Source organism: Anomalospiza imberbis, chromosome 10 (genome assembly GCF_031753505.1).
Source record: "Anomalospiza imberbis isolate Cuckoo-Finch-1a 21T00152 chromosome 10, ASM3175350v1, whole genome shotgun sequence".
Classification (NCBI taxonomy): domain Eukaryota; kingdom Metazoa; phylum Chordata; class Aves; order Passeriformes; family Viduidae; genus Anomalospiza; species Anomalospiza imberbis.
In genome coordinates, this window is record NC_089690.1 from 25,695,686 (window position 1) to 25,719,914 (window position 24,229).

General features: G+C 49.7%; 1 protein-coding gene across 2 annotated transcripts in view; it reads left to right on the forward strand.

Moving 5' to 3' along the window:
• The first annotated feature begins 295 nt into the window (after positions 1–295).
• GPC1 (glypican 1) overlaps positions 296–24,229 on the forward strand; it is a 200,695-nt gene continuing 176,761 nt past the window's right edge. The window contains exon 1 of one of the 2 annotated variants that reach the window (XM_068201355.1): positions 296–883. In XM_068201355.1, coding sequence (XP_068057456.1) covers positions 727–883 — 157 coding nt within the window. In that variant the 5' untranslated portion in view covers positions 296–726. Of the gene's footprint in view, positions 884–16,602; positions 16,739–24,229 lie in introns of those variants that run through there. The other variant, XM_068201359.1, reaches the window with a different exon arrangement.

Genomic DNA, 24,229 nt, shown 5'->3' on the forward strand with positions numbered 1-24,229 from the left:
CCGCAGACAAAGGAGGGCTCGCTGCGCGCTGTCCTTGCCGAAGGACGGCGGGCGGCTCCCGGAGCGCTGTGCGCGCCCTGCCCGCCCGGGGATGCTCGGGGACGCTCCGGCGGCTCCGGGCGCTGCGCAGCGCCCGCGGCGGGGGCGCGGGGCGGGGCGGGGGCTGCGCCCCGCGCGGGATTGGCGCGGGCCGCGTGATGCCACGTCCGGCGGGGGAAGCCCTGCCCGCCCGGAGCCGCCCCGCCGCCGCTCGGCGCGCAGGTGGAGCGGTGCCGGCACAGCCCAGCCCAGCCCAGCCCAGCCCGGCCCGGCCCCGCCGCGGGAGCAGCCCCGCAGCCCGCCCCGCGCCCCGCCCCGCCGCGCTCCGCCCGGCCCGGCGGCGCCGCAGCCGGCAGCATCGCGGCGGGACTGCCCGGGGATGCAGCCGCGCTAAGAACAAAAGCCCTCAGCGCGCTCTCGCTCCGGGGCTTTGAAGCGGCGCGGCCGAACTTGGATCTCTGCCCCGCCTCGGCCGAGCCGCGGCGGCGTCCGGGGCTGAACTCGCCGGCGCCTTCCCCGCACGCCGCGGGCAGCCGGGGCTCGCCCGCCCGCCCGCCGCCCTCGCCCGCCCGTCCCGCCGGGGCTGCCCGCGGAGGGGGCCGCGCCCCGCGCCCCCCCGGCCGCCCCCGCGCCGCGGGACCTTGGCTTTGCCCTTCGCACGGCAGGTGGCGGGGCCAGCGGAGAAGGATGCGTGTCTTCCCGTGGGGATTTTGGCTGCTGTGTGTCGCCTCCGCCCCGGCTCGCGGTGACAGCGGCAGCAAGGCGAGGAGCTGCGCCGAGGTCCGGCAGCTGTATGGAGCCAAGGGCTTCAGCCTCAGCGGCGTGCCCCAGGCCGAGATCTCCGGTGAGTCCCGCGGGGGCCCGAGGGCGCGGCGCCCGGGCCGGGGCAGCCCCGGGGCCGCTGCCGGCCGGGAGATGCCCGGGCACGGCTCGGGAGCCGCGGGGCGGGGGAGCGCTCGCCGCCCCACGCTGGAGTTTGTCTCGGGTCGTGGGCGGCGAGAAGTCGGACCGGAGAGGTTTCCCCGAGAGCCGGGCTCCCCTTCCCCACTCAGCGCCGCTGGCAGCCCTGCCCTGGCTGCAAAGGGTCTCTGCCCGGCGGCGGCGATGCGAACGGAACTGTGCTGGGGGGGGTGGTCGCACCAAGTGTTCAGTGGTGGTTCTTTCTTTTTTGTCATTGTCTCGTTGCTGCTGTTCTGAGTACAACTGAAACGGGTTTCAGGGTTTTGATTCAGAAATCAGAATAATCAGAGTGTAGTGGGTTTTGGTGTCGGAGCTGGAAAACGCCACAAGGTTGTGAGAGAGGAATTGATTTATTTAAATCTTCTTCTGGATGGGAAGCAAACGTGTAAATGGTATTTGCCACTTACTAAAAATGAAGCAGGAGTAAAATGACCGCGTCAAACGTGAAGTGCAGAGGAAACCTGTGCAGCCTACATTAGAGCGTGTCCTATTGCTTTCATTCTGGCTTTGGTTACATCTTGGTTGATTTCCTCCTCTTTGTAGAAACAACTGAAATAGCAAAGAATATTCAAGGTCTGGTTTGTGTTGGGTTTGGGTTTGGTTTTGTTTTTTTTTTTTTCTCTGAAGGCTTGGGGAAAATATGCTGATGCATTGTAGGGTTTTTTTTAAATTCACGTCAAAGTTTTGATACACGAACTTGTGACCCATATCCAAGAGCCTTCTCCTCACTTGTGGGAGCTTCCTCCTTCAGACAAAGCATAAAACATGCAGGCGTACGTGCCAGAGTCAACCCACAGGGACACCCCAGTAAAACTGCAGTTTGTACTGCACATCTAAGCTACACAATGCCTTATGTTGAATATTTCATCAGGTAATTTTTCAGAGAAACCAATTTGTTGTCTGACCAATGAACGGAGAAGGCTGAACCATATACATGCCTCATAAATGCAAATAAATTAATACCTTCTTTGTCAAGTTCCAACTGAGTAAATTTCCAAAGTAAAACGAGCAGTCCTCAAAGTTAAACAGTGGGGAGTTTCAGAACCATTTGAACATCACTATTAACGGAATAGCACTTCAGTTGAGCAAGAAAGCGGCTTTTTATGAGTTTGCATCTAATCATTACAGATGTGAATACATTAGCTGTCGTGTTTCAAGTGGGAAGTTCTTGGAAGGCTGGATGTTTACAAACACTGGTGGAGGTGGCTGCAGCACTGCACACGGGGATAGTACTACGGGGCAGCACCGAGGCTCGCAGCAGCCGCGGTTAAAAGGATCGCGTATTGCAGGTCAGCAGCCAGTAAAACATCTTGTACCTGCAAATTGTTGAGGTTCCAGGAGTGTCAGGACACAGATTTCCAGGATGCAGGAGTTCTGTTTCCTGCTGTGTGTTGGTACGAGCATACACACTGGCAGTCACAAGCCACAGTGGTTAAAATTAGAGTATCAAACCAGGCGTCTCTGGCTGTTACTGTAGACAGGGAAACTCTGTACATAAATGCCATGAAAACTTGAAGAATACTGCATGGAAAGTAATATGAAGAAGTGCTTGGAGGAAGAAGGTCCCACGCATAAACCTGCTGCTGCTACCATTAGCCCGGTGTTTAAGACAGCTGCCAGACTAGATGATTTTCATTGGTAATTACCTCCTGACCGATGCACATTCAGGAACGCATTTTTGTGTCGGTGTATTACTTGCCCAGTGCAGTTAAAACTTCAGTGAGCATAGACAGAACCTTAGAAACGTCCTGACAAAGCACAGTGTTGTGTGTCCTCTATGCTTTTTAGCAGCTGTGCAGGTTACTGCAAAGGTTGGTGCCAGTTTTCCTTGTCTCCAAGAAGAGGCATCTCAAGAGCCTCCTTGCAGTATCCCCACATGTACCAAGTACAGGATCATGCAGTTCATAATTCCACATTTGCTCGTTGCTTTAGGCTGGTTTCAGTGGCAGTGGTTCAGCTAGCTGATCATGGGGGTTGTCACCTGCATGGAGCCTTGTCAGGTGACACCACTGACACCTGTGAATGCGTCCCTGAGCACACAGCTGAGGAGAGGCAGGTGTCTTCCGCCACGTCTCAAGTGAAAGGAGAGGAAAGGGTCTTAGGTTGTGCCAGGGCAAGTTCAGATCTGATATTAGAAAGAAATGTTCACTGAAAGAGGAGCTCTGCATTAGGCTGAGCTGGTGGAGTCACTCGGAGGTGTGGATAAGGGGTTGTTACGGTGGTGCTGGGTTGATGACGGGATGGGATGATATTGAAGGCTTCCAACTTTGGTGATTCTGTGATTGGGCAACTTTTGGATAAGTTAAGAGATGTTAATGAAGTGGGTTCAATGTTGTCTCCAGTTGGACCTGTGCTGAAGTTTCCTGACGGTGGCCTTCTCCATGTTTTAAGAGCTACCCCATGAAGCATGTTTTTATTTTATTTCTGAGCTGTCTAAAGACAAAAGCCCTTTCCACTGCCCCTCTCCAAGGAGACCTCGCTGTTCCTTCCCTCCACTGCTTGCCCTGAAGCAAAGGGGAACATTAATTTCTTAGCCCTATGGCCTTGTCCCTGAATTGGCGCTGCCATGCTCGGCTGACCTTGCTCCTGTCTGCCTGGACCTGGCTCCAGGCACTGCTTGGTGTGTGTTGGTGTCACAGCAGCCCAGCCCCAGGAGCCAAACCCCACTGTGCACCCCCAGAGCCTTGCAGAAGGAGTTCAGTGAGCTCCCAGCATGCAGGCTCTGACTCAGACTGAGATTGGCTGTGTTTGTGTTGGGTTTAGAGCACTTACTGCACGCTTTACACCTTCTAATCTGTATTCTTAGTTATGATTTAAGAGGATTACGAATAATCTAGTGTCTCCACAGCTCACCAGAAGGTAGTCCCTGCTTGTGGCTGCCTGGATCAGCTGGAGAAGAGTCACACAGTTATTAGCTGGCTAATAGATAAGCATCTGATGCAGGGATAGACTCTTGGCTTACCAGATTTCTCATGAACCACCTAGACAGGGTTTCCTGGTTTTTTGCTAATGTTGTACAATGCCTTTAACATGTCTAAGCACTTTAAATGTGTCAGGTGCTGTTATTAAGCGTGTTTAGGGAATACACAAGGTGTTATATCTCAGTACTTTGAAGTCAATGGCAAAATTCCCAAACATGAAAGCAGTGTCTGCTCGTGTTAGCAATCCTGACAGACAGCTGTGCACCCAGAGTCTTGGGTGAAGATCTGCCTACCAGAAAGTTTCTAATGCTGGGAGAAAAGCCCCCTACTCCTTGAGTTTGGGAAAGTTACACCACTTGCTTCCATGAGATGTACTACTAACTGGATCACATCTTTCCTGCGTGTTGGAGAGTGTTCCCACTCTCCTTTTGGATGACCCACGCCCCCTTTCTCTGATTGCTACAAAATAAGGGAAACCAGTTTGAGAGCTTCCAGTGTTTGTTTCCTCTCGAGTTTTCTGGAGGTAGCAACTGTTCCTACGGTCTGACGTTCCTGCTGCCCAGACACCAGGATCCCACTGCGGGTCCCCTGCTCTGGTGAGGAAGGGGAGGCACACCCTGCTCTAGGGGTGCTTCTTAGTGCCCCTGTTAGGGACTGGTTACCTCAGGCTCACAGTGGGGCTTGGGATAGTGAGCCTACACCACCACAAAATACTGCCCTGTGAGGGGGATATCCAGCTTTCTCTGACTTGTGGGTGTGTTTTGGGGTTACTGATGTTGGATGGGTGACTGCTCCCCAGTGTCTCGAGCACGGGTAGTTCCCTCACGGACTGGGGAAGACCTAAGGGTTGGGATTTGATGTGAATGTGCTTGGCCCTTGTTCTCTGTTTGGTTTGGACTTCTGCTTGGCTTTGTTTATTCCTCAGACTAATTGTCTAGCCACTAGACATGGCTTGCTTATAGGTTGATCTTGTTGACGTGGGCAGTGGGTGCAGGGCAGCCAGAGAAGAGAGGAGGGTACAGAAAAAAGCCAGCTGGACTTTGCCAGGCTGCCCATTCAGTCACCCATCTCAAACAGATCCTTCCCTGGCTCCCCAGCTGAAAGGAATCAGAGCAATTGTTTTACCCTTTTAGTCCTTTTAGGCTGTTTAGTTAGGTTTTATGATGAAAACATTGTCAAGTGTATGTGTTTGAGCCCTTTAGAGAAGCGTTATCTAAGTAGAGAACACGTCTGGCAACCAGCTGGGACTTGGTCAGGCTCTTGGAAGGGGGTAATGGAACCCCATCCTGGAGGGTATTTCAGCTGCTGGCCCTTCCAAAGTGGGATCTGTGGTGTGACACATAAAATCTGGCGCTCCTCCTTTCCCATAGAAAGATCTGTACCCGTGACTAAAAGGGTCATTCCAGTACTTTTTTGGGGTGGTCATTCCATTTGGGTTGTATTTGCTCAGGGCAGAGAGATTTCTCCAGATCAGCTCCACGGAGGACTCCCAGGTGCAACAGCATCCCGTTAATGAGCTGAATTCCTTCGGGGCAGGTCAGAACGGCCTTTGCAGCCTGCTGCTTTTAGAGCGCTGTTTCTGACGAGGCAAAGCGCAGGGAATTGTGCGTTCTCCTCCACCTGGCAGGTGTTCTGGTGGGAATGCCCGGGGAGGCGGCAGCGGTGCCCGGAGCCAGGCGGGCGGTGTGCGCGGCCGCTCGGCGTGCGCGCCGGAGCGCTCCGGGACGGGACGGGATGGGGATGGGGATGGGGACGGGGACGGGGACGGGGACGGGGACGGGGACGGGGACGGGGATGGGGATGGGGATGGGGATGGGGATGGGGACGGGGACGGGGACGGGGACGGGGATGGGGATGGGGATGGGGATGGGGATGGGGATGGGGACGGGGATGGGGACGGGGACGGGGATGGGGATGGGGACGGGGACGGGGATGGGGACGGGGACGGGGACGGGGACGGGGACGGGGATGGGGATGGGGACGGGGATGGGGACGGGGACGGGGATGGGGACGGGGATGGGGACGGGGATGGGGACGGGGATGGGGATGGGGATGGGGATCCGCGGATAAAGCGCTGCCCTCTAGCGGCGTTCCCGGCCCGGGCAGCCTCCTCCGGCATCCGGAGGGTGCTGCGCTGCTGGCGTTATTTTTAAGAGAATCTGCTTTTCTGTCACCGTGAGATGGATGACTAAGCTCTCCACCACGTAATTATCCTTATCAGCTGTGTCTGAAAAAAAAAAAAACCCTCTTTCAACAGCTTCTTTTGTTGGTGAAGCAAAAGCTTGCTATTTCTTTTTCCAGAGAATTTGCATGGATGTATAGCTGGAGACACCCACCACCACCACTGTGTGAAGCTGCAGAGCTCACCTCAGCCCTCCTTTCCCTGTTGCTGCCCTGCAAGTGCCCCGTTTTATTTAAGAACACGTGTCAGTCAGTGTCTGGGTTCTCCTGATGGGCTTGATAGGAGACGTGTGGTTTTTGGCAGCAATTGTAAAACAGTTGGTTTGATGTTCTGTTGCTTTCAGTGCCATCGTCTCACATGGAGGGGACCAGATAGGTGTGTTCCTCTGGGTGATTTCACTTATTAACTGTGCTTTGACTTAGCCAAAGGCAGGGTGGGAGCTGGTAACTTTGTTATCAAAAGTGTGTATTTAAAGCCAGTGGTTTTCCCTTGTAGGTCACAACGACGACAACTAAAAACAGAGAAACAGAGGCCCTGGAGCACCTGCCCATGAGCAGCAGCTGAGCACAGGCTCTGCGCCCAGTCCACCAGTGCCCACTGGGCTGGGGAGGGGGGTTGAGGATCATCTATTTTTATTGCAGCATCAAATTGCATTAGGCACAGTATGTCAGGGGAAGGCAGGATGAAAGCATAGCTCCAGCCTCAGAGAGCTGTTGGTGTGAGCAGTATCCTGGCCCTGCTGTCTGCAGTGGTCCCAGCACTGTGTGGCTGGGCCAGTGCTGCAGTTTTGCTCTTGTGGCAGCAGCTCGTGTTCCTCTCCTTGTCTTGTGGGGCTGTGGATGTGAGGAGCAGGGTGGTTGGGGGAGTGACTGACAGGTGTCACTGGCACAAGGAGAAATTTTGTATTTGCTTCCAGCATTCAACTGAGAATTTCAAGGGAAGACCAGGGAAACAGACATCTCAATTCTGTGGAAATCCGCAGTATTCCTTGGGGAAAGCAGCTTTACTTTCTGTTTGCTGCCTGGGTCCCTGCTGAATGCTACATGTTTCTGTATATTGGGTTTCTTCCTTTGCCCCATGGGATGCTGCTGTGTACAAGCAGCAGGCAGCTAGCCCCAGGGAGGGGATACTGTCAAAACAGCAGGCTGCTCTGGCACACAGCTGCTCTGCCCAACTTGTGTGACAGGGCAGTGTTGCCTCCAGACAGGAGTGCTGCTTTCCCCCAAGCAGCTCCCTAGGTGGCGAGTGCTCATGCTGCTCCTGCTCAGGGAAGCCCTAAGGAAAGCCCCTGCAGAGAGTTGCCTTCAGCGAGGTGTCCTGTCCTGTCTCGCCCTGGTGGGGTGTCCCTGCTGGAAGCACGTCCAGCTGCACAGCAGCAGGGCTGGGCTCTGCCTGCCCTGGGTACAGCACAGGGGCCTCTCTGTCCCTGCAATGTCCTGCCCTGCAGAGGGCACGGAGCAAACCTAGAGTCACCTTCTTGGCTTTTCCTCTGCTCAGAACGGGGCTGGACGTGCTGCTTCTGGTTGGGTGGCAGGAAAATCAAGTGTTCTCCTCAGCTTTCACATGCCCCTCCTGAACTGCTGCATAGAGTCTTTCTGAAAATCCTAAATTGCTCCTTTCTACCTCTGTAAGTTAAGCAGGAGTTGGGCCTTCTTTTTCAGTTTTCCTCCAAATATTGACTCCCAGGCACAGCTGTGAGAAGGAAGGGGAGGTTGAATGGGCAGCTGGTGGGGCAGACACCACCTGTATGGCTGGTGGCCTGGAGCAAGTCCATAACAATCCCTTCACCTTTAAATTTACCTAGGGAAAAGTGACACTTTTGTTTTTCTGTCTGTGTCTTGCTGATGGCTGTAAGGGTAACTCTGCCCCATGGGGAGGGACACAGGGAGGGCAGATCCTAAAGCTTGTGGGAACTCTCATAGCAGTTGCCTTAAGGTTATTCCACCCTGTTTTGTAGTTTGTTTGTACAACACTGCTGTAGCTGCCATTGTGTTAGAAAATTCCCCCTCAAAGTTACAAAAAATAGATCAAATTCAAAACTCAGTGAAAGCAGAAAATTTCCTCCATTCTCTGTTATCTGTGAAGGACAGACCGCCCTCTCCTCTGATGTCTGTATACCCTGACACTCTGTTGCTCAGAATATGTTTTATCCCTGACAGGTGAAACCTGTCTTTAAGTAACATTTGATTCCCAGGGAATCGGGTTACCTCCGCTGCCAGATTGTTCTACAAAAAATAATGAAGCTTTAGACTGCAGACACTTAAAATTCTTGTCTGAACGTGACAGGGCTGTGAGCTTGGTCAGTCACTTCTGCGCGGTAATGTGTTCCTGTTTGACTTGGAATTCTTCAGATATGGAAAACTTTTCTTTCTTAAAGTTCAAATTAGCAGAGCACTGTGACAGTTTTTCTCAACGCTCTTGCTCCTGAGTTTTAAAAAACACACTCATCACAACTGTGTTGCCTGTATAGAAATTACAAAGCTAATTTGGTTTTATGTGCCTTTCTGTATAGTGCAGCGTGAATCAGAGATGCAGAATTACCCAGCTGTTCCAGGCTCCTGTGCTAGCAACATGAGTAAAACCAGTTTTCAATTGCCATGCTTTCTTCTGAAGTATAAAAAAGAGAACAACAACACAAGTTTTGCTGTGGTTTTGGGGAGAAACATGGTAGTACTTATGTAGACAGTCGATCTTTTGCATTACTAAAATGCAAATACTCTATGACAAATAGTTTTGGCTTGCAAAAAATTAGTATTTTATAGGACTGTAAAACTATCCTGCATAATTCAGTTGGATGGGCATATTTCTAAAATACAAGTATTTTAGAAATTCCTAGTTGTAATTTTCATTCATAAATAAACCGTAATAAAAGCACTGTCAGAAATTAGCATTCATTTAACATTTTTTAAAATACTGACATAAAGAGTCTCTTCTGCTCTCGGTTCGTGTCGTTGCATTGAGGTTTGCAGTGATTTTGCTGCTGTCCCAGAGTCTGCTCTGTTCCTCCCGGATAAGCTGCGTGGAGCAAACCGGGTGCTGCAATCACCGCCTGCGTCTGGCACCAGGGAGGTCTAGTCCTAGTCCCCATCTGGATGCAAATTTTCACCATGGAGCTGGAAAAGCCACTTCACTTTTCTTGTTTCAGCAGTTTCCTCTGCCATAAACGCTAAATTGGAATGAGGGAGCTTGAGTAACCCATGGGAAGTTTGGTTTATTAAACTCTCGTCCCTAGATGTGAGAGCTGTGGTCTTCTCCCCCGATGCAGTTGCTCGCTCTGCACAGCTGCACGAGTTTAAAACAGTTGTAGAACCAGTTTAGATTTTTACAAACATCTGTTTGGCTTTGTGACAGAATACCAAACAACCCCTGCAAAAGAACCCCTTTCTGTCCCTTCCCCCGTTGCAATTGCGGGAGGTCTCAGAGAGGATTCCATGATGAGGGAGGAGGAGGAGGCTGGTATTTTTATTAGAGAGGCTCTCAAGGCCTCAGTGTAGCTAAGGGACTCATCTGCTGTGAATTTGAGGAAGGGCTGCACAATAGTGGGAACCCACGGGTAGGGATCCCTTGGGCTCAGCTCCCCTGGCCTGTGCCCCATCCTGTCCGATGGCACTGGGGTGTGGCAGTGCCCCAGCTGCTTGTGTCTTGGGGGATCGGTGTGGAGGAGACCTTGGGAAGAGCCTGGGGAGGTCAGAGGAGTGTTCCAGTTTGCCTTTTGCAAGTGGTGGGCTTGGCAGTGCTGGGTTAACCGCTGGGCTCGATGATCTCAGAGATCCTTTCCAACCTGAACAATTCTGTGACTTGTGGCGGGTCTGTTCTGTGCCCCAAACACAAACTTTGCGGGTGCGTGGCGGCTGCATGCTGAGCTCGTGAGGGGTGAGTGTTACCTGGACGTGTGCCCAGTGCCCACAGACACACGTCTCATGCAGGCAAAGTCCCCTTTGGGGCATGATGTGATCCCTGGGTTTTGATGTAGCACGTACCTTTGCTTGGTGCGGCTTTAAGTGTATCCACAGATGGAGGAATGGCTCATCCCAAAGCTGGGACTCCATTGCCCTGCTTTCACCGTTGGTATAAAAGTGCCATTGGCATCCAGAGCTTGCCTCTGCCACCCAGCTGGTTTGTGCCGCCTGCACAGCAGCACGGGGGACAGCTTGGTTTGCCGTATTCACGTGTCCTGCACTGTTCAGCTGTGGGATCACTGAAGCCCCAAATGTCCCTGTGCCAAGACCTTTTGTATCAGGGTGGCTGAGTGGACTGACTGTGCTGCTCCTTAGGGCAGTGCATTCAGGGAAAACCTAAACCAAATGTTGGATAGCGCTTCTGCAGAACTCATTAAAATGAAAGTTTTATTGGTAAATCTTCACAGGTGCCAGCAAATATAAACAAGCAAAGCTTAAGCTGTGACTTTATTCTTAAAATAAACAGAAAGCAAACACCTTTTGACAGGGGGCACATTTTACATGTAAACCAGGGGAGAAAGGCACTGTGTTGAAATGCAGTATCACTTCTCCCACTATCCTGGATCAGCTGTCTGGGAGCTGGAGTTTTGGTTTAATAAGTAACACTGCTGCTACTGTTTGTTTTGCACTGAAGACATCTCCTGTCACAGTCGTAAATTAAATATTTTTCACTGTTAGCAAAACACTGTGTGACAGGTTTTAGGACTGAAATTCCTGAATGTATCTGCTGATGTATGTGTGTCCAGCAGCATGGTGTCTTGTGTTATCCTGCTGTCACTGATGTATTTTGAGCACTTTACATCACTCTGGCTGACCTGGCTATCCTTTTTGCAGCTACAGAAAAAGACTTGTGGAATGTCCCTTTGCAGGGCTCTTTATGGGGGCAGTGGTTGCTCTGGGAGCCCGGTGTGCCTGCATATGCTGAGACCCTTGGAACCGCAAACATCCACAAGTGATGTGCAAAAATAGTGTTCCTGTGTTGTGCTGTAAACTGGAGGCTGCAGGGTTTGTGTAGTGTCGAATGCATAAAAATACAATAACTTATAGAAGAAAATTAGGTATTTGCATCCTTTATTTAAAAAATGGTGTGAAGAGCCCTACCGTCTTGTGTTTGGTGGCTTTGGGGCTGCCTGTGAGCACGATGCCCATTTCACAGGGTACCTGCCCAGGAAAGGTATGGCTACAGTGGAGCTGCTCTGGCACAACCACCGAGCTGCTGGTGGGGGCTGGAGTGTGCCCAAGGGGCAGCTCGGAGTGCTGGGCAGGTTCAGCAAGTGAAGTCCAGAAGAAAGAGGGCTGGAGGAGATCCCATTGCTGCCTGCAACTGCTCCGTGTGTGGGAGCAGAGGAGACAAGCTGGACTTGGTGCATGGCAGCAGGATAGGAGGTGGTGGACACAGCTGGAACTGGGGAAATTCTCGTTTCATACATGGAAAGACTCTTAAACCTGAGTTTAAAAACACAGGCTTGAGTTTGAACACAGGCACAGGAGTCCAGAGAAGTGTTGTGATTTCCATCTCCATCCTTGAAGATACTCAGAGTTCGTGTGGGCCAGGCCCTGGAGCATCTGCTCTAGTTTGTCCTGCTTTGAAGGAGGGGTTGGACTAGATGGCTGCAGATGACCGTAAGCTTCAATTATTCTGTGATTCTACGCAAATGCTGTAATTGTGCCAGATCAGGTGTAGGCAGAGGACTTTTGTTAATGATGGTCTTCTGAGGAGGGAGGGATGGATGAAAGAAAATCCTTCCAGTACTGCCATGTAATATTAGCAAATTTTGAATTTCTTTATTAGCTTATGAAATATGTCATCTAGTGAAATCAAAGAGGAGCAACAGCATTCTCCTACATGAGTAAAAACCTGTGCTGGTACTCCAGAGATCAGTTAAATTTTGTGCTCTGGCACATGTGTCTGGCATGACCTTGGGCAAGTTGCTTAATCTGTCTGTATCTCCAATCCCCATCTGTTCATTACTGTCTTTAAATTACAATACCTTGTTGTTGTAATTTGTCTTTGAATTACAAAGTTTTGGAGTACAGATTCTCACTATTTCTCTGAATTTAGCTGTACAGTACTTAGCACAATGGGACCATAAATCTTCATCAGTCCTGTGATACATGAATAATAAACAGTAACGGCATCATTTTGGGCCACATTCTGCCCCTGATCTCATGATGCATAGAGACAGGAGGGTTTTGTTGATTAAAATGCTGTTCTGTTCAGCCTAACGAAGATACATGGGCCTTCCTGAACAGATTTTTACAAGCCTGTTGTTGGCTCTTTGGTTTGTTGGGATTTTATTCTGTTTCATCATTACTCATTGATTGCAGGTATCTAAACAATTTGCTTGGCAGATCAGGGAATAATAAATTCCTTTAATCTGTGTTTCTTTCAGTTTAATTATTGTTAACTCATTACTTCGTGTTTAGTTCAATGGATAATGAACTCCGTTCACTGTGTGGTGAAACAGAGTTGGACTACAGAGACAGAACTGGCTTCTCTGGTTCTTTTGAAGATACAAACCAAAATTGCAGAGTCACTGAGTGTTTAACTCCAGGCTGGATTGAAGGTTACCAGCAGGCACACCGTGGTTGCATTTGCAGGGCTCCATGTAGGTTAACATGATTTCGCTTGGTTCCGTGTCTGGCACTGCGTTCCATTTGTCGCTTTATTTTTAGACAGTTAAGAAACCGGTAACTACAATGTAGGCAGCTATTTTAGTCTTGATTATAAGACAGTGTCTAATAAATCATATGTAGTACAATCCTAATTACTGCAGACAGACTTTACATTTGTGACTGTGGTAATACTGTGTTGGACTGCTTCCTGCAGAGTTTAGCACTGTGTTCAGACCTTCCCACTTTGGCTGCAGCTGGGGGAATAAATCCTTCATTCGCTCGGGGGTGCTGTGGTCTCTAGTGCCATGCCACTGAGCATCTGGGTTCTTTTAGGGCATTGCCCATTTCTCTTGTTTCTTCCTCCTGTGATTTTGATCCTGTTCTGTGAGCCCCACGCAGCAGGCGTTGGCCGTGGCTGCAGGCTGTGCCAGCAGCACACGGGAGGGCACTGCTGGTGCTGAGGGCTCTGTTCCCAACCCGGGAGCACACGGGGCTCAGGGTCACCCCTGTGGCTTTGCTGTCACATCAGCAGCTCAGTTCAGCCCCAACCAGCACGCATCTAACACAAACTGAAATACACCCGCGTGGGTTTTAACACCTCGGTTATGGATCTTACGTGTTCCTCCTGAGGCTGGGCAGCAGGGTTTGGGGGAGACTGATGCACCAGGGAGGGGAGCAGGGCATGTGGAGTCCCTTCACACATCCCCCGTCTGCTCTGCAGCCATTCACAGCTATTCACACAGCAAATATGAGTAAAAATACTACCAAGGCTTTCCCCTCATCGCCAAGGCTGGGTCTCTGGAGCAGAGCATGAAGCCTGTAAGCACAGCTGCCCTGGTAGAAATGTAACTTGCCTATCATCAGCTAAAATGAAGTAAAGAAAATAGGGATTTTGGTGGGATCCATGCTGAATGGCTTCTGAGGGTTTGGCAGCATCTCATGGAAAGCTTGAGTATGGCTCTATGTCAAAGATCACTGTTGAAATGGTTATTTTGGGCTTGCTGCTGTATTCTGTTCAGTCATCAGAAGACAGTTTGTAACATTCACACTGTCTGACCATTTCCCACACACATTTAATGCAATGAACTTTCTTGCACAGTTAACAGGGAGGCAAAACTTGAGAGTCCCAGATGACTAAATTGCTACTCTGGAGATATTTTTCCTCTCCTGGGGAAGGAGTTGTTTTTTTGCAGTGTCCCCCACAAAAGCCCTTTAATACAAGTGACATTACTCACATTTGCAGAAAGAGAAAATGACACTTGCCAAATCTGCAAATCAAAGTTGTGTTTCTGTCAGCTTTGGCAGCTACATGGCTTCTGGTAACGCTAATGAAGGCAATCTGCTTTTAATTTAAAATCCTCCCTGCAGAAAAAAAAAAGTAGCTGGCAGTTGAGGGATTCGGCAGTATCTTTGTGTGAAACTTCTCTTTATTTTCTATGGTTTGCTTTCGACAAGGAGAAACTGTTAATTAAAAAATATTCCTAATGTAGCCAAATATGCAGGAATGTACTTATGCAACAACTACCTGTACCAGTTCTGCAGTAAATCACTCCTTTGTTTTCATTTGGTGAGCAATTCTAATTAACCAAATAAAAATACTGCTTACCTTGCACTTAACTCAGCATATTTGCTGCTTCTGGGATGATTGAGGGGCCCGGGATGACAGGTTTTGTTTGGATGACTTTTGGATTCAGCACGGCCGAGGTGGTCAGATGGCACAAGGAGAGGGTAACTCTGCCTGGGGAGCAGTTCCTGCAGGGTGGGAGCACCCAAGGGTGCAGGCTCTCCCAAAAGGCTTGCCCTGGCTCTGTGCCTCCTGCAGGAGACAGAGGAGGGGGGAAGACAGCATTGCTCAGACCACGTTTAAATGCAGTTTCTTTGAAGGCATTTTTCCTTAGTTCAGAAGGCACTGGACCAAATCCTGGATCCAGTCCACATAATTTGGTGCTTTGCAGAGCAGTAAAAAGTCTGTGCTTGGAGAAGAGTGTGAGGAACATGCCCGTGTGTTGAACATGTACAGTGGTGGTGATGTGGTCCTGCAGCAGAATCATCTAGAAATGATCCAAGTGCGTTGTGGTCCCTTGCTTCAGCCCGTGGTCCTGCCCTGGATCCTTTGCAGCAGTTCAGAGGAGCTGCAGGCAGGAGCTGCACCCTGGTGTTTTGCTGTTTTTGTAGAGCTTAGGATGTCTCTGGAGCTGTAGAATGAGAAGGTTGGGCAGGAGATACAGAAGGCTTCCTGACAAGTGTGGAAGTGATCTGACAGCCTAGTCAACAACTGGGGTGCTCCAAGTGCAAGATTTGCACAGGTCCCACTTGATGGAGCACCATCAGCTGCAACCAATCTCCCACATCTGGAAGCAATGGAATTTTTTTTTAATTTATAAGGATAGAAAATTTTCTCTAGCTTTAGAAAAGCAAGGTTAAATCTACTGTTGTCTCGAACTTGTCTATAACTAGGGTAAGCATTTATATTGTCAAATGATGAAAGCATTTTATGCTTTATTGGATTGTAGTAACTTCTTCAGCACTGCATTTCACGTGTGCAGGAAGGAGGGGTTTGGCTGGTTTCACAAATACGTCACAATGATTTGAAACTTACTTGTTCCTTTTTTCATCACAAATGAAAAATGGCCAGAGCTGTTGGGCCTGTAGCTTATTGCCCCTTCACACAAACACTTGTTTTGGAAGGGGTGGGGAGCTGATGGAGGCACTGGTACACCCTGAAGCAGATACTGCTGCCCCTTGCTGCAATAGAAGGAGTTACTGTAAGGCAGTAGCTGGAGCTGATGCCTTGTGCAGGCTGACCTAGAGCAGAGGCTGGACAGAGCTAAAGAATAAAGCAGGGATTTATTAAAAGGATCTCCTCCATGGATCCACCTTGGGCAGCACCAGAGCCCAGCCAGGGCTGCACCCAAGATGAACCCAAATGGTCCCAAAATGCACGAGCGCTCCCGGGGGCTCTCACTGTGATCAGCTCTGCTCCATTGGCACATTGGAGTTCATTGTCCAGTTCCAGCTTTACCCCATGAAGTCCCATCCTGATTGTTTTCCTCTCTCCAGCCCACGTTGTTTGTGCTCTTGGGCCTGAGATCTGGATCATTTGTCCTTGGTGCCCAGCTGGAGAAGGAATTGTTTTGTCTCCCTTTTCTGTGAAGAGAGCTCACCATCCCCTAACATGAAGCCCAGACCCACACACTAAAGCATCCCAGAATCTAAAAAATATAAAAGCTAAAACCTGAGGCATCAGAACCATATTTTTCTTCCCAAAGTCTGGGTGTTCAGCAGGAGTCGTGACCGCCCTGTCAGGGCTGGTGTAGCAGCAGCTGGTGCAGGGTGGAGCTCCAGCAGGTCTTCAAAGAGCTGAGAAGTTGGGCACAGCCTCTCAGGGCTCCACAAAAGTGGTTTGCTTGACAGAACTGACTCCCTGCTCCCATCTGCTTTAAGGCTGTACCCCAGGGACAAAAATCTGGCCTCATTGCTTCCTCCCAGGGGATTTATCTTGGAACTTTGAAACCTAGCCTCCTGCTCCATCCCTAAATTTAAATCCAGAGTTTCTGACTGAAGATAGAACCATATGTCAGGGAAGCACTGGGGCACAGCTGTCCCCTGTATATTTATAATCTGCCGTTGCTCTGGGAGCTTGCTGTAGAAACAGGAGCCAGAAGAGGGCCCAGCTTGACAGGAGGGGTTTATGGGATGTGCCCCGGGGCTGCCAGCGTGCTGCCCTGTTAGGGGCATGCGAGGAGCCCCCTGTGCTTGGCAAATGAGCACTGGGAGGGGTGCAAGGATGCTTGGTGTCTAACCCAGAGGTCACCTGAGGTAATCCAAAAGCACTGTGGGAGTGCCATGGTCATGTTTCCACGAGCAGCCGTGGTCTTGGAGCCTTGCTGCACAAAGGAAGTCACTTGAGCAGAATGCTCACCACCCCAGCACAGCCTTCTGGAGACTGCAGGCCAGCAGCATCTTCCCTGGTGACCCTGGGGAGGGAGCAAGGGATCTAACAGATGGAGAAGATACATTCTTGTGGTTAGTGGGTGATGGGCTCCTCCTAAGCAGAGAAGGTCTGTTCTTTTAATTAATTAGCTGGTTAATACGTTTGTGCAATGGCACGCCTAACGAATGTGCAGTTTCTATGAATACACATACAAATGGTGGTAATGGGTGCAGATGGCTGCAATTACCCAGGTTGGTTTCTGCAGTAATCACACATGCAACACATCAAGTTGGCATAAAAATTGACATGTATTGGGTGATTTATTTCCCTCCCCCATTGCATGTGGAATTGCTCATGTGGCCCTGGTCTGTACACCCAGATTCCCTGGGCTCGTTGTTGGCCTGACCCACCCAGCTGAGGCAAGGCTTTGGATTTTGGTATGTGCAAAAGAAACTTGGGCAAGGTGATGACAGCTCTAAGTCAGGTTTCCTCTGCAGTGTCCTCCACCCTGTGCTTTGGACCGTGTATTTTCCCGATGATGGTGCAGAAGCAGGCCTCCAGAGCTTCTGAGCTCTTCAGGTACCATATGTGGTGTCTGGCTGGCCTCCACAGGCAGCTGGCTCTTGCTGTGACAGCCAGGCCTAGGAGTGGTGTGTGAGGGGCTTGGGTGCCCTGCAGGAAGGTAAGAAATGTCTGACTCAACCTGCAAGCTGTGTCTGACAGTGCTAGCAGAGGACACATTTAGGAACCGAGTGTGGCTGTGCCTCCTCTCTGAAGTCTGTCACTTTGTACTCCCAAACACCCTCAGCTTCTCCAGAGGGGATATCAGGGGTACATCTCTGCCCAGTCCTTCCCAGACCTTTTGTCCATTGTCCATGAATATTGCCTAATCTCTTTTTAAACCTGCTGGATAAGGTCTGCCCCACGAAGTCCCATGGCAGCAAGCTCTGTAAGGTCATCTCCCACTGTATAAAATAGCACTTTTTTCTCTTTTAAACTAGCAAAGCCCTTGAACTTGCACGGCTGTTCTTCACTTGGATGAATCTGTAAAATGGCTTTTATTTATAAGCCTAACACCAAGGTGGAGTTGCATTCAAAAGACAGTTGAAGATTTGGGGAAGTGATTGCATCTTCTTTTCTATAAGGGCTGCCTGGAGTAAGGGTATATCAGGTAGCTGTAGTGGTGCAGCTTGAGAAGGGAAATTGAGCTGCTTAAAGTGACTTGGGGACCTAAAGATCCTGGCTGGCAGCAGCAGTGGGTGCTGCCAAAACCTCTTTTTGCATCCCAGCTGAGTAGTGCTTACTGGAATTGGATGATGGACTCCCTTTGAGCCAAGTGACTCAGGAGCTGCTAATCCATGAGGCTGAGCTCTTGCTTAGTGAACGGCAAAGACGGTTTAGGGGAAGTCCACATCAGAGCACAGCATTTCTGAGATTGCTGAGTGCTGCTCCAGGTATCAGCTCCGAGCACCATCTGCTCTGGGATTGCTCAGCATGGAGCAGAAGCTGGGAGAGCTGCTGCCACTCCCTGCAGCATGGATCCAGAGGGAAGCACCTGTGGAGTCTTTGCTTCTTTTCTGCCAGGGTCAGGATTAAATGTATGAGACGAAATTTCTTGTTGGGACTGAGATGTGTATTAGTTCTTATCTATGTCACAGTCTCACAGACCCTGAGTTCTACAGCACTTCACTCTAACAAACTAAAAATGGAGCCCCATCTCTCTCTCTACACGGCCTTTTAAGGATAAACTGTCCAATTAAGAAATGACACCTCAATTATTTTTACTTTTAACTCAGTAACCAACCACCCGTGCCCGCAATGGGGACTTTTTTATCCAATTGCACAAAACCACCCAAACCCGTGGAGAAGAAGGTGAAGAAGAAGGCCCAGCCTCCACCCTGAAACCTCCATCTTGCTTTATAGATATTACTGTATTCTAAACCCTTAAAGTGTGAGTTTTCCACTGTGTGATATCACACACTCCTGTTCAAACTCCACACCCACAATCCCAGTGCTATCATTCCATTTTGGAAGTTTTCTCCACGGCCTCAGGTCAAGCACAGTGTTCTCTAGGGGGTCAGTGCCTGTCAGCACAGAAAGCCTGAAATTCTCAGCACCCAGGGTTCCAACAGGCACCCACAAGGAAAAGCTGCTGGCTGCTGCCCTTCATCCCTGGTCATCTCCGGGGGATGGGTGGGTGTGTGTGTACCTGTCTCACACTGCTCTGGGCAGCAGGCTCTGGGAGAATGAAAGACCTGTGGATAATTCATGTGTCTGCACTTTGTGGAGTGCCATTAATCTTTGCATCAGGAGGCCGCTGCTTTGTCTCCCAGCGCTAAACCTTGAAGGCTCGGGATGGCAGTTAAAAAGCTGGGGGTACAAAGGGAACTTTAAAGAAGCCTTGTAAGAGAAATTTGTGTCAGGGAGTGAATAATCGGGAGGCTCTGTGCAGTGTAACGGAGAGCCAAGCTCAGGCTGATGACTCTAACATAGTCAGTAGTGCAGAAAAGAACTGTAAGTACTTCCAAATCCTATGGCCATCCTTTCTTTCTGCAGCAAAAACCACCTCTCTTGTGATCAGGGCTTTTTTCAGGCTTTTTTGTTTTTCTCTTAGCAGGTACTGGGCCCTGTTAAATATTTACTTTTCAACTAACATTTTCCCTCTCTGGTTCATTTGTTTTGGGACACAACTTCTTGGTTTTTTAAAGCTTGTTTTGTTAGGCTGCTAGGTAAAGCCTTCCTTTTTTTGACAGCCTTTTTACTGGTTCTTTAAAGCTCTTCTTTGATGTGAGCTCAGAAACACAGATCTTACTCTTTTATCGCTTTCCTCTGTCAGTTTAAAACCAGTTATGAGCACCACAAACTATTAAAAACAATCTAAGCTAACCTCCCAAGTGACATACTCAGGGCCTATCTCTTCCTTTCAGGCATGTGTATAGGGCAGACTTTAGTTTTGGAGCAGCAAGAAAGGATGCTGCTTGGTAAAGAAACAGGATTGTGGAGGCTCAAAAAGCTGTTTTGGAAAATTCATGTGGAAAAAGGCAGAGCAATGGGATATCCTGGTGATTTAGTAGACCAAGAAACTCACTGTCCATGTGGTCTTGCCTGTCCCTGTGTCCCCAGGTACGTGAGGTGCTGCAAAAGCCAGTAATAAGGAGAAGTCAAGCAGAGCAAAAGCATCACTGGGGTCCCAGTGCGTGGTGGAAAAGGAACTGTAAAGAACTCCCCAGGCTTTTTTGTTGCTCTCCATGAGAGAGCAGCTTTAGGGTTCTCTGAACAGCCCATCCTTGCCACCCCATGAGGCAGAAGGCTCAGCTGGTGCAAACTAAGTGATGTTTTATCACTTGTGCAGTATTGGTGCTGCTGCTGTTTTCTTGCAAGTAATTCCACCCTGGAGGGAGGTGTGTGCTGGCAGCCCCTGATCCTGCACACCAGGGGCATCCCTGGGCATCTCCTGGTGCTTCCACCTGCTCCAGCCTTTGGCTCCTCACTGTAATCCACCCAGGAAAGCTGTCAGGACAGGCCACCTGCAGTGGAGCCTTGGTCCTGTGAGTCAGGTAAGAGCAGGAGATTTGAGGAATTCCTGGGCTCTGTGAACCTCAGTAAAATTGCCATCTGTTTGCAGACCTCTGTCCCTCAAAGTGGCCATGGCTGCCAGGTCCTGGTAAGGAGAGCTGGTAGAAACATCTTGCAGTGGAGCACGAGAGGGCCAAGCACAGCACTGGCAAAAAGAAACCAGCTGTTAAAACTGCTAGGAGAACACCTGAATACCTCCTTAAGAATCTTTTCTCACTTCTGCAGCCAGCTCTGACATGGTAGTGGGACACACAAAAGAAGGAAGCCACCATCACCTTCTGCTAATAAGGTGAAACTATTTAAAAATGCTTTACCTTTGCCTCTTACAACACTGTCATAATTTATATTTAAAAAATAGTATTTTTCCTATCTGTAACTATTCCCAAATAAATGTGATTTTTTTTCTTGGTGTACCGTTACCTGGTGTTGCTCAGAGGTCCCTGATGTGCTGGGAAAGCTGTGTTTCTCTGGTTCTCTGCTCAGAGGTGCCACTGCAGCTGTGAACAGCAGCAGCTGGGCTGAACGTGGCTGGTTCAGGGCTCTGACAGGCCAAAACAGTGTCTTTTAACTCTATCAGATTGAGTTTCCCAGATCCAGACTTTCAGTAAGGGGGGTTTGTAACTTTGCCCTCAGAAGATCTGCCAAGCTCTTTTGCTCTTGCCTTTTTGGTCTGAATTAACCATTTTCTTATGGGCAATTTCCTCATCTTCCTTTTGCACAGCTGCCTGACAGTCCTTCAGACATCTGCAAAAGCTACAAGTGTTTGTTTGCAGTAATGCAAGCATTCGAGTTACCAAATCCCACAGAACCCTTCATCTTTTTTACCAGCTGGGGGATGCTTTGTAAGGCCCGTGTCATGCCCTGGTGGAGATAACATTCTCTGGTGGTTTGCATGCTCTGCCTTCTCCCTGCTTGGTTCCTTGGGCAGGTTTTGCAGAGCACCTGCAGGAGGAAGGGGCTGTCCCAGCAGCATTGCTGGGTGAGGCTGCAGGGCTGGAGCCCTCCCCCGTGGCCCCCGTTTCTCTCTCAGCTGTCCTTCTCAGCTGCTGGTGGACATGGGCAGCTGCTGTTGTCTCAGCATGGGTTTTGCTTTGTTTTGTTTTAATCTGTCCACTTCATTATGTGCCTGAATTAGAGGGTTAGATCTCTCTTTGAAGATCTAACTGCTTGTCTGCAGCCTTATGGGGGTACTTTTGGAAGTGTGTCCCTTGGCCTCTGAAAGTTTTTCATTATAAACTCACACCAGATTGGGAAATGAGCTGTTTGCATGGTTTTTCTCCCTCCTCCCTTGCATTTAGCTGAGCATCAGGGTATTTGGCACTTGGTGCATCAGAGGGCTCATCTATAATTCATGAAGGAGAGCTCTCTACCTTGTCCAGCCTGAGAGTTAACAACAATACCTTTTACAAAATGCTGCTGGGATGCAACCTGTCCTGGGTCCTAAGCTCTGCTGAAGCTCTCAGGGCTTGTCTGTCACCACTGCAGCCTGTGCTTTCACTTTGTTTATGTACACACCAGCCTCTTGCAAAGGAACCAGAAGTCAAGACAAATTGGAGCTGCTTCCTGCGTGTCCAGATCACAGGTTACAGGGCTTTCCAAACCAGCCATCTGTCTGGGCTCCTCTCCTTTCAGCAACATTTGTTAAGGCCCCACGAGGGCTGCCCGTGGTGTGCAGGGACAGTCTGTAAAGACCTTTCTTCAGGATTGACAAGGTGAAAATCTGACTTGTCACACACAGGGGTCGGGGTGCTGAGGTTTATTGAGCTCAGTCATGAGGAAAGGACATGCACTAATGGCTGTGGGGCTGGAAATCTCTGCAGCAGAGATGCAGCCAGGGGGTTCTGACTTCCCGGAGCAGAGCACAACCTCAGTCCTCGTGCTGCTGTTACATCCTCCGTCAGCCAGCGAGGCTCAGGCCAGCCAGGAGCCTCAGTGCTCACAACCAGAGGGGGAAAGCGGCTTGGCTGAAGCCTCAGGGCTTCTCAGCTGGCCAAGGAGCAGCTGCCCACACACAAAGGATTTTAAGAGTAGGATTTTCAAAGCCTCCTCTGTTGACTGAACTGCTTCCATTAAAGCTTCTCTTAAAGCTAAACCACTGGGCTGGGAACAAGTGCTTTTGCAGCTCCAGTCCAACAGATACCAGAGTCCATTCACCTTGCAGCCCACTGGCTGGTCTCTTTCTCATCCACTGACAGCCCCAAGTCCTCTCCTCAGGACTGCTCTCAATCCTTTCTCCTCAGCCAGAAAGGGAAGGAGTGTAAAATCTTGACCAAATGAAAGCTGCTCTTCACAAACCACCCTGCCAGGGACACTGCCTTGTTGAATGGAGAAGAGGCAGCCTGTGCCTTTGAGTCTGTGCTCTGAGAGGCTAAAAACCACAGACCAGGGGCTTCCAGCAGCAGAGACCTGGTTGTGATTAGGACTGAGCTCCCCCAGAGCAAGCTGTCTGTGGTTTGGGTGCGTGTGTGTATCCGGAGTGCATTTCCTCTGCCCTGCTCAGTGACACAGGGAAAAAAAAAAGTTGTCCCAGATTGGTGCACATGTCTACCAGTATGGCCCCTTATTTGTGTACCAGTATGGCCCCCGTTTGATCAGCCCTTGTGGTTTGCGGCACTTGGCAGCTGTAGCTGCTCCTCTCCTGGACGGGCTAGAGCCATCTGCAGGAATTTCTCTTGTCTTGGGAGAGCCACATCAGTGCTGCTGATAGTACTGCATTTCCTTGCTGCATTGCCTGGCTCTACAGCACACACCTACCCCGCTCTAGGGGCAGCAGGCTGAAAGTTGGGTTGAAGTTGGGCTTGGTGCCACTTTCATGGTGCATCTCCATGAGGAGAGGAGGAGAGCTGAAGAGAGGGGATAACCCATCAGAGCAAACATCTGTGTGGCTTGGCAGTCCAAGTGCAGATGTTAGAGAGAAGGACAAGGTGAGAATGTTGTGATCATTTGCCTCAGGATGCTCTACGTACCTTAAGAGGTCCATGGCTTCAGGTATCTAAGGGTTTTACGGCCTTTTTGGACTTTCTCTTCAGGGCTGTGCAATGAAGAACATGTTGGGACTTTCAAGCACCTTTTCTGTACTTCACCAGGATGGAGAAACATAGCACATGATTTCCTGCACAAATTCTCTCATCCTGTCACAGAGTAATGAGATGAAGAGGTCTGCCCATCTCAAATATCAGGTCCCATTTTGTCAAGCGGGGCACAGGAAATAGCAGTGTGATTTCTGCACTCTGCTTCAATTTCAACTCTCCTTGAATTTCATTCCCTCTCAGAGATAAATTTGTTGCAGAGCAGCTCAGCTTTCTGTGTGGTGGGTGCTGGCTGCCCACAGCCTGACTGGGCCAGGGCACTGCAATTACACCTGGCAGAAGCAATCCTCAGGCTGGGAGGAATCCGAGTTCATGGCTTTTAAGGAAACTCATCGTGTGCCTTCTCACTTAAATGGAAAGCGTTAAATGGCCTTCTGCAGCCAAAAGGGGGAAATAAGGATAGGCTCCTCAGGGCACTTCTGACACATGCTGACTGCCTGACTTTTTATAATTCATATTTCTTTCATTGAGGAAATTGTCTGTCTGGTATGCTGTCATTTTGCCCCATTGCCTGCAATTTCAATTTCTTCATTCACTTTCTGCTCTTGAGACTGCAGTTTCTTGGAATTATTCCTTGTGTAATGACTTCCGTTGCTAATTTAGTTCTAAGTGATCCCTGGACAGCCACAACCATAAATGCATGTAGGTGGCTGGGTGATTTGTCAGGGCTCTGCTCTAGGAGATGCTTAGTTCCAGTACTTTTATGAAGTATTTTAAATAGTTATCATCTCTTTTATGTCTACGTTATAAAGCAGTCCTGAAGTATTGCCTTCTTCATTTTTAAGTCTGAACTTGCTGATTTCTGTTAGCAGTCCCAATTCTCTGGCCGGCCTAAAACATTCCCATACTTTAAATATTTCCTTGCTGGGGGTTTTGCATGGATCTGGGCTGCCTGTCTTTAATGGTTTAGCAAAACACAAACAAACTCTTCTGGGAAATAATTTCACAATTAA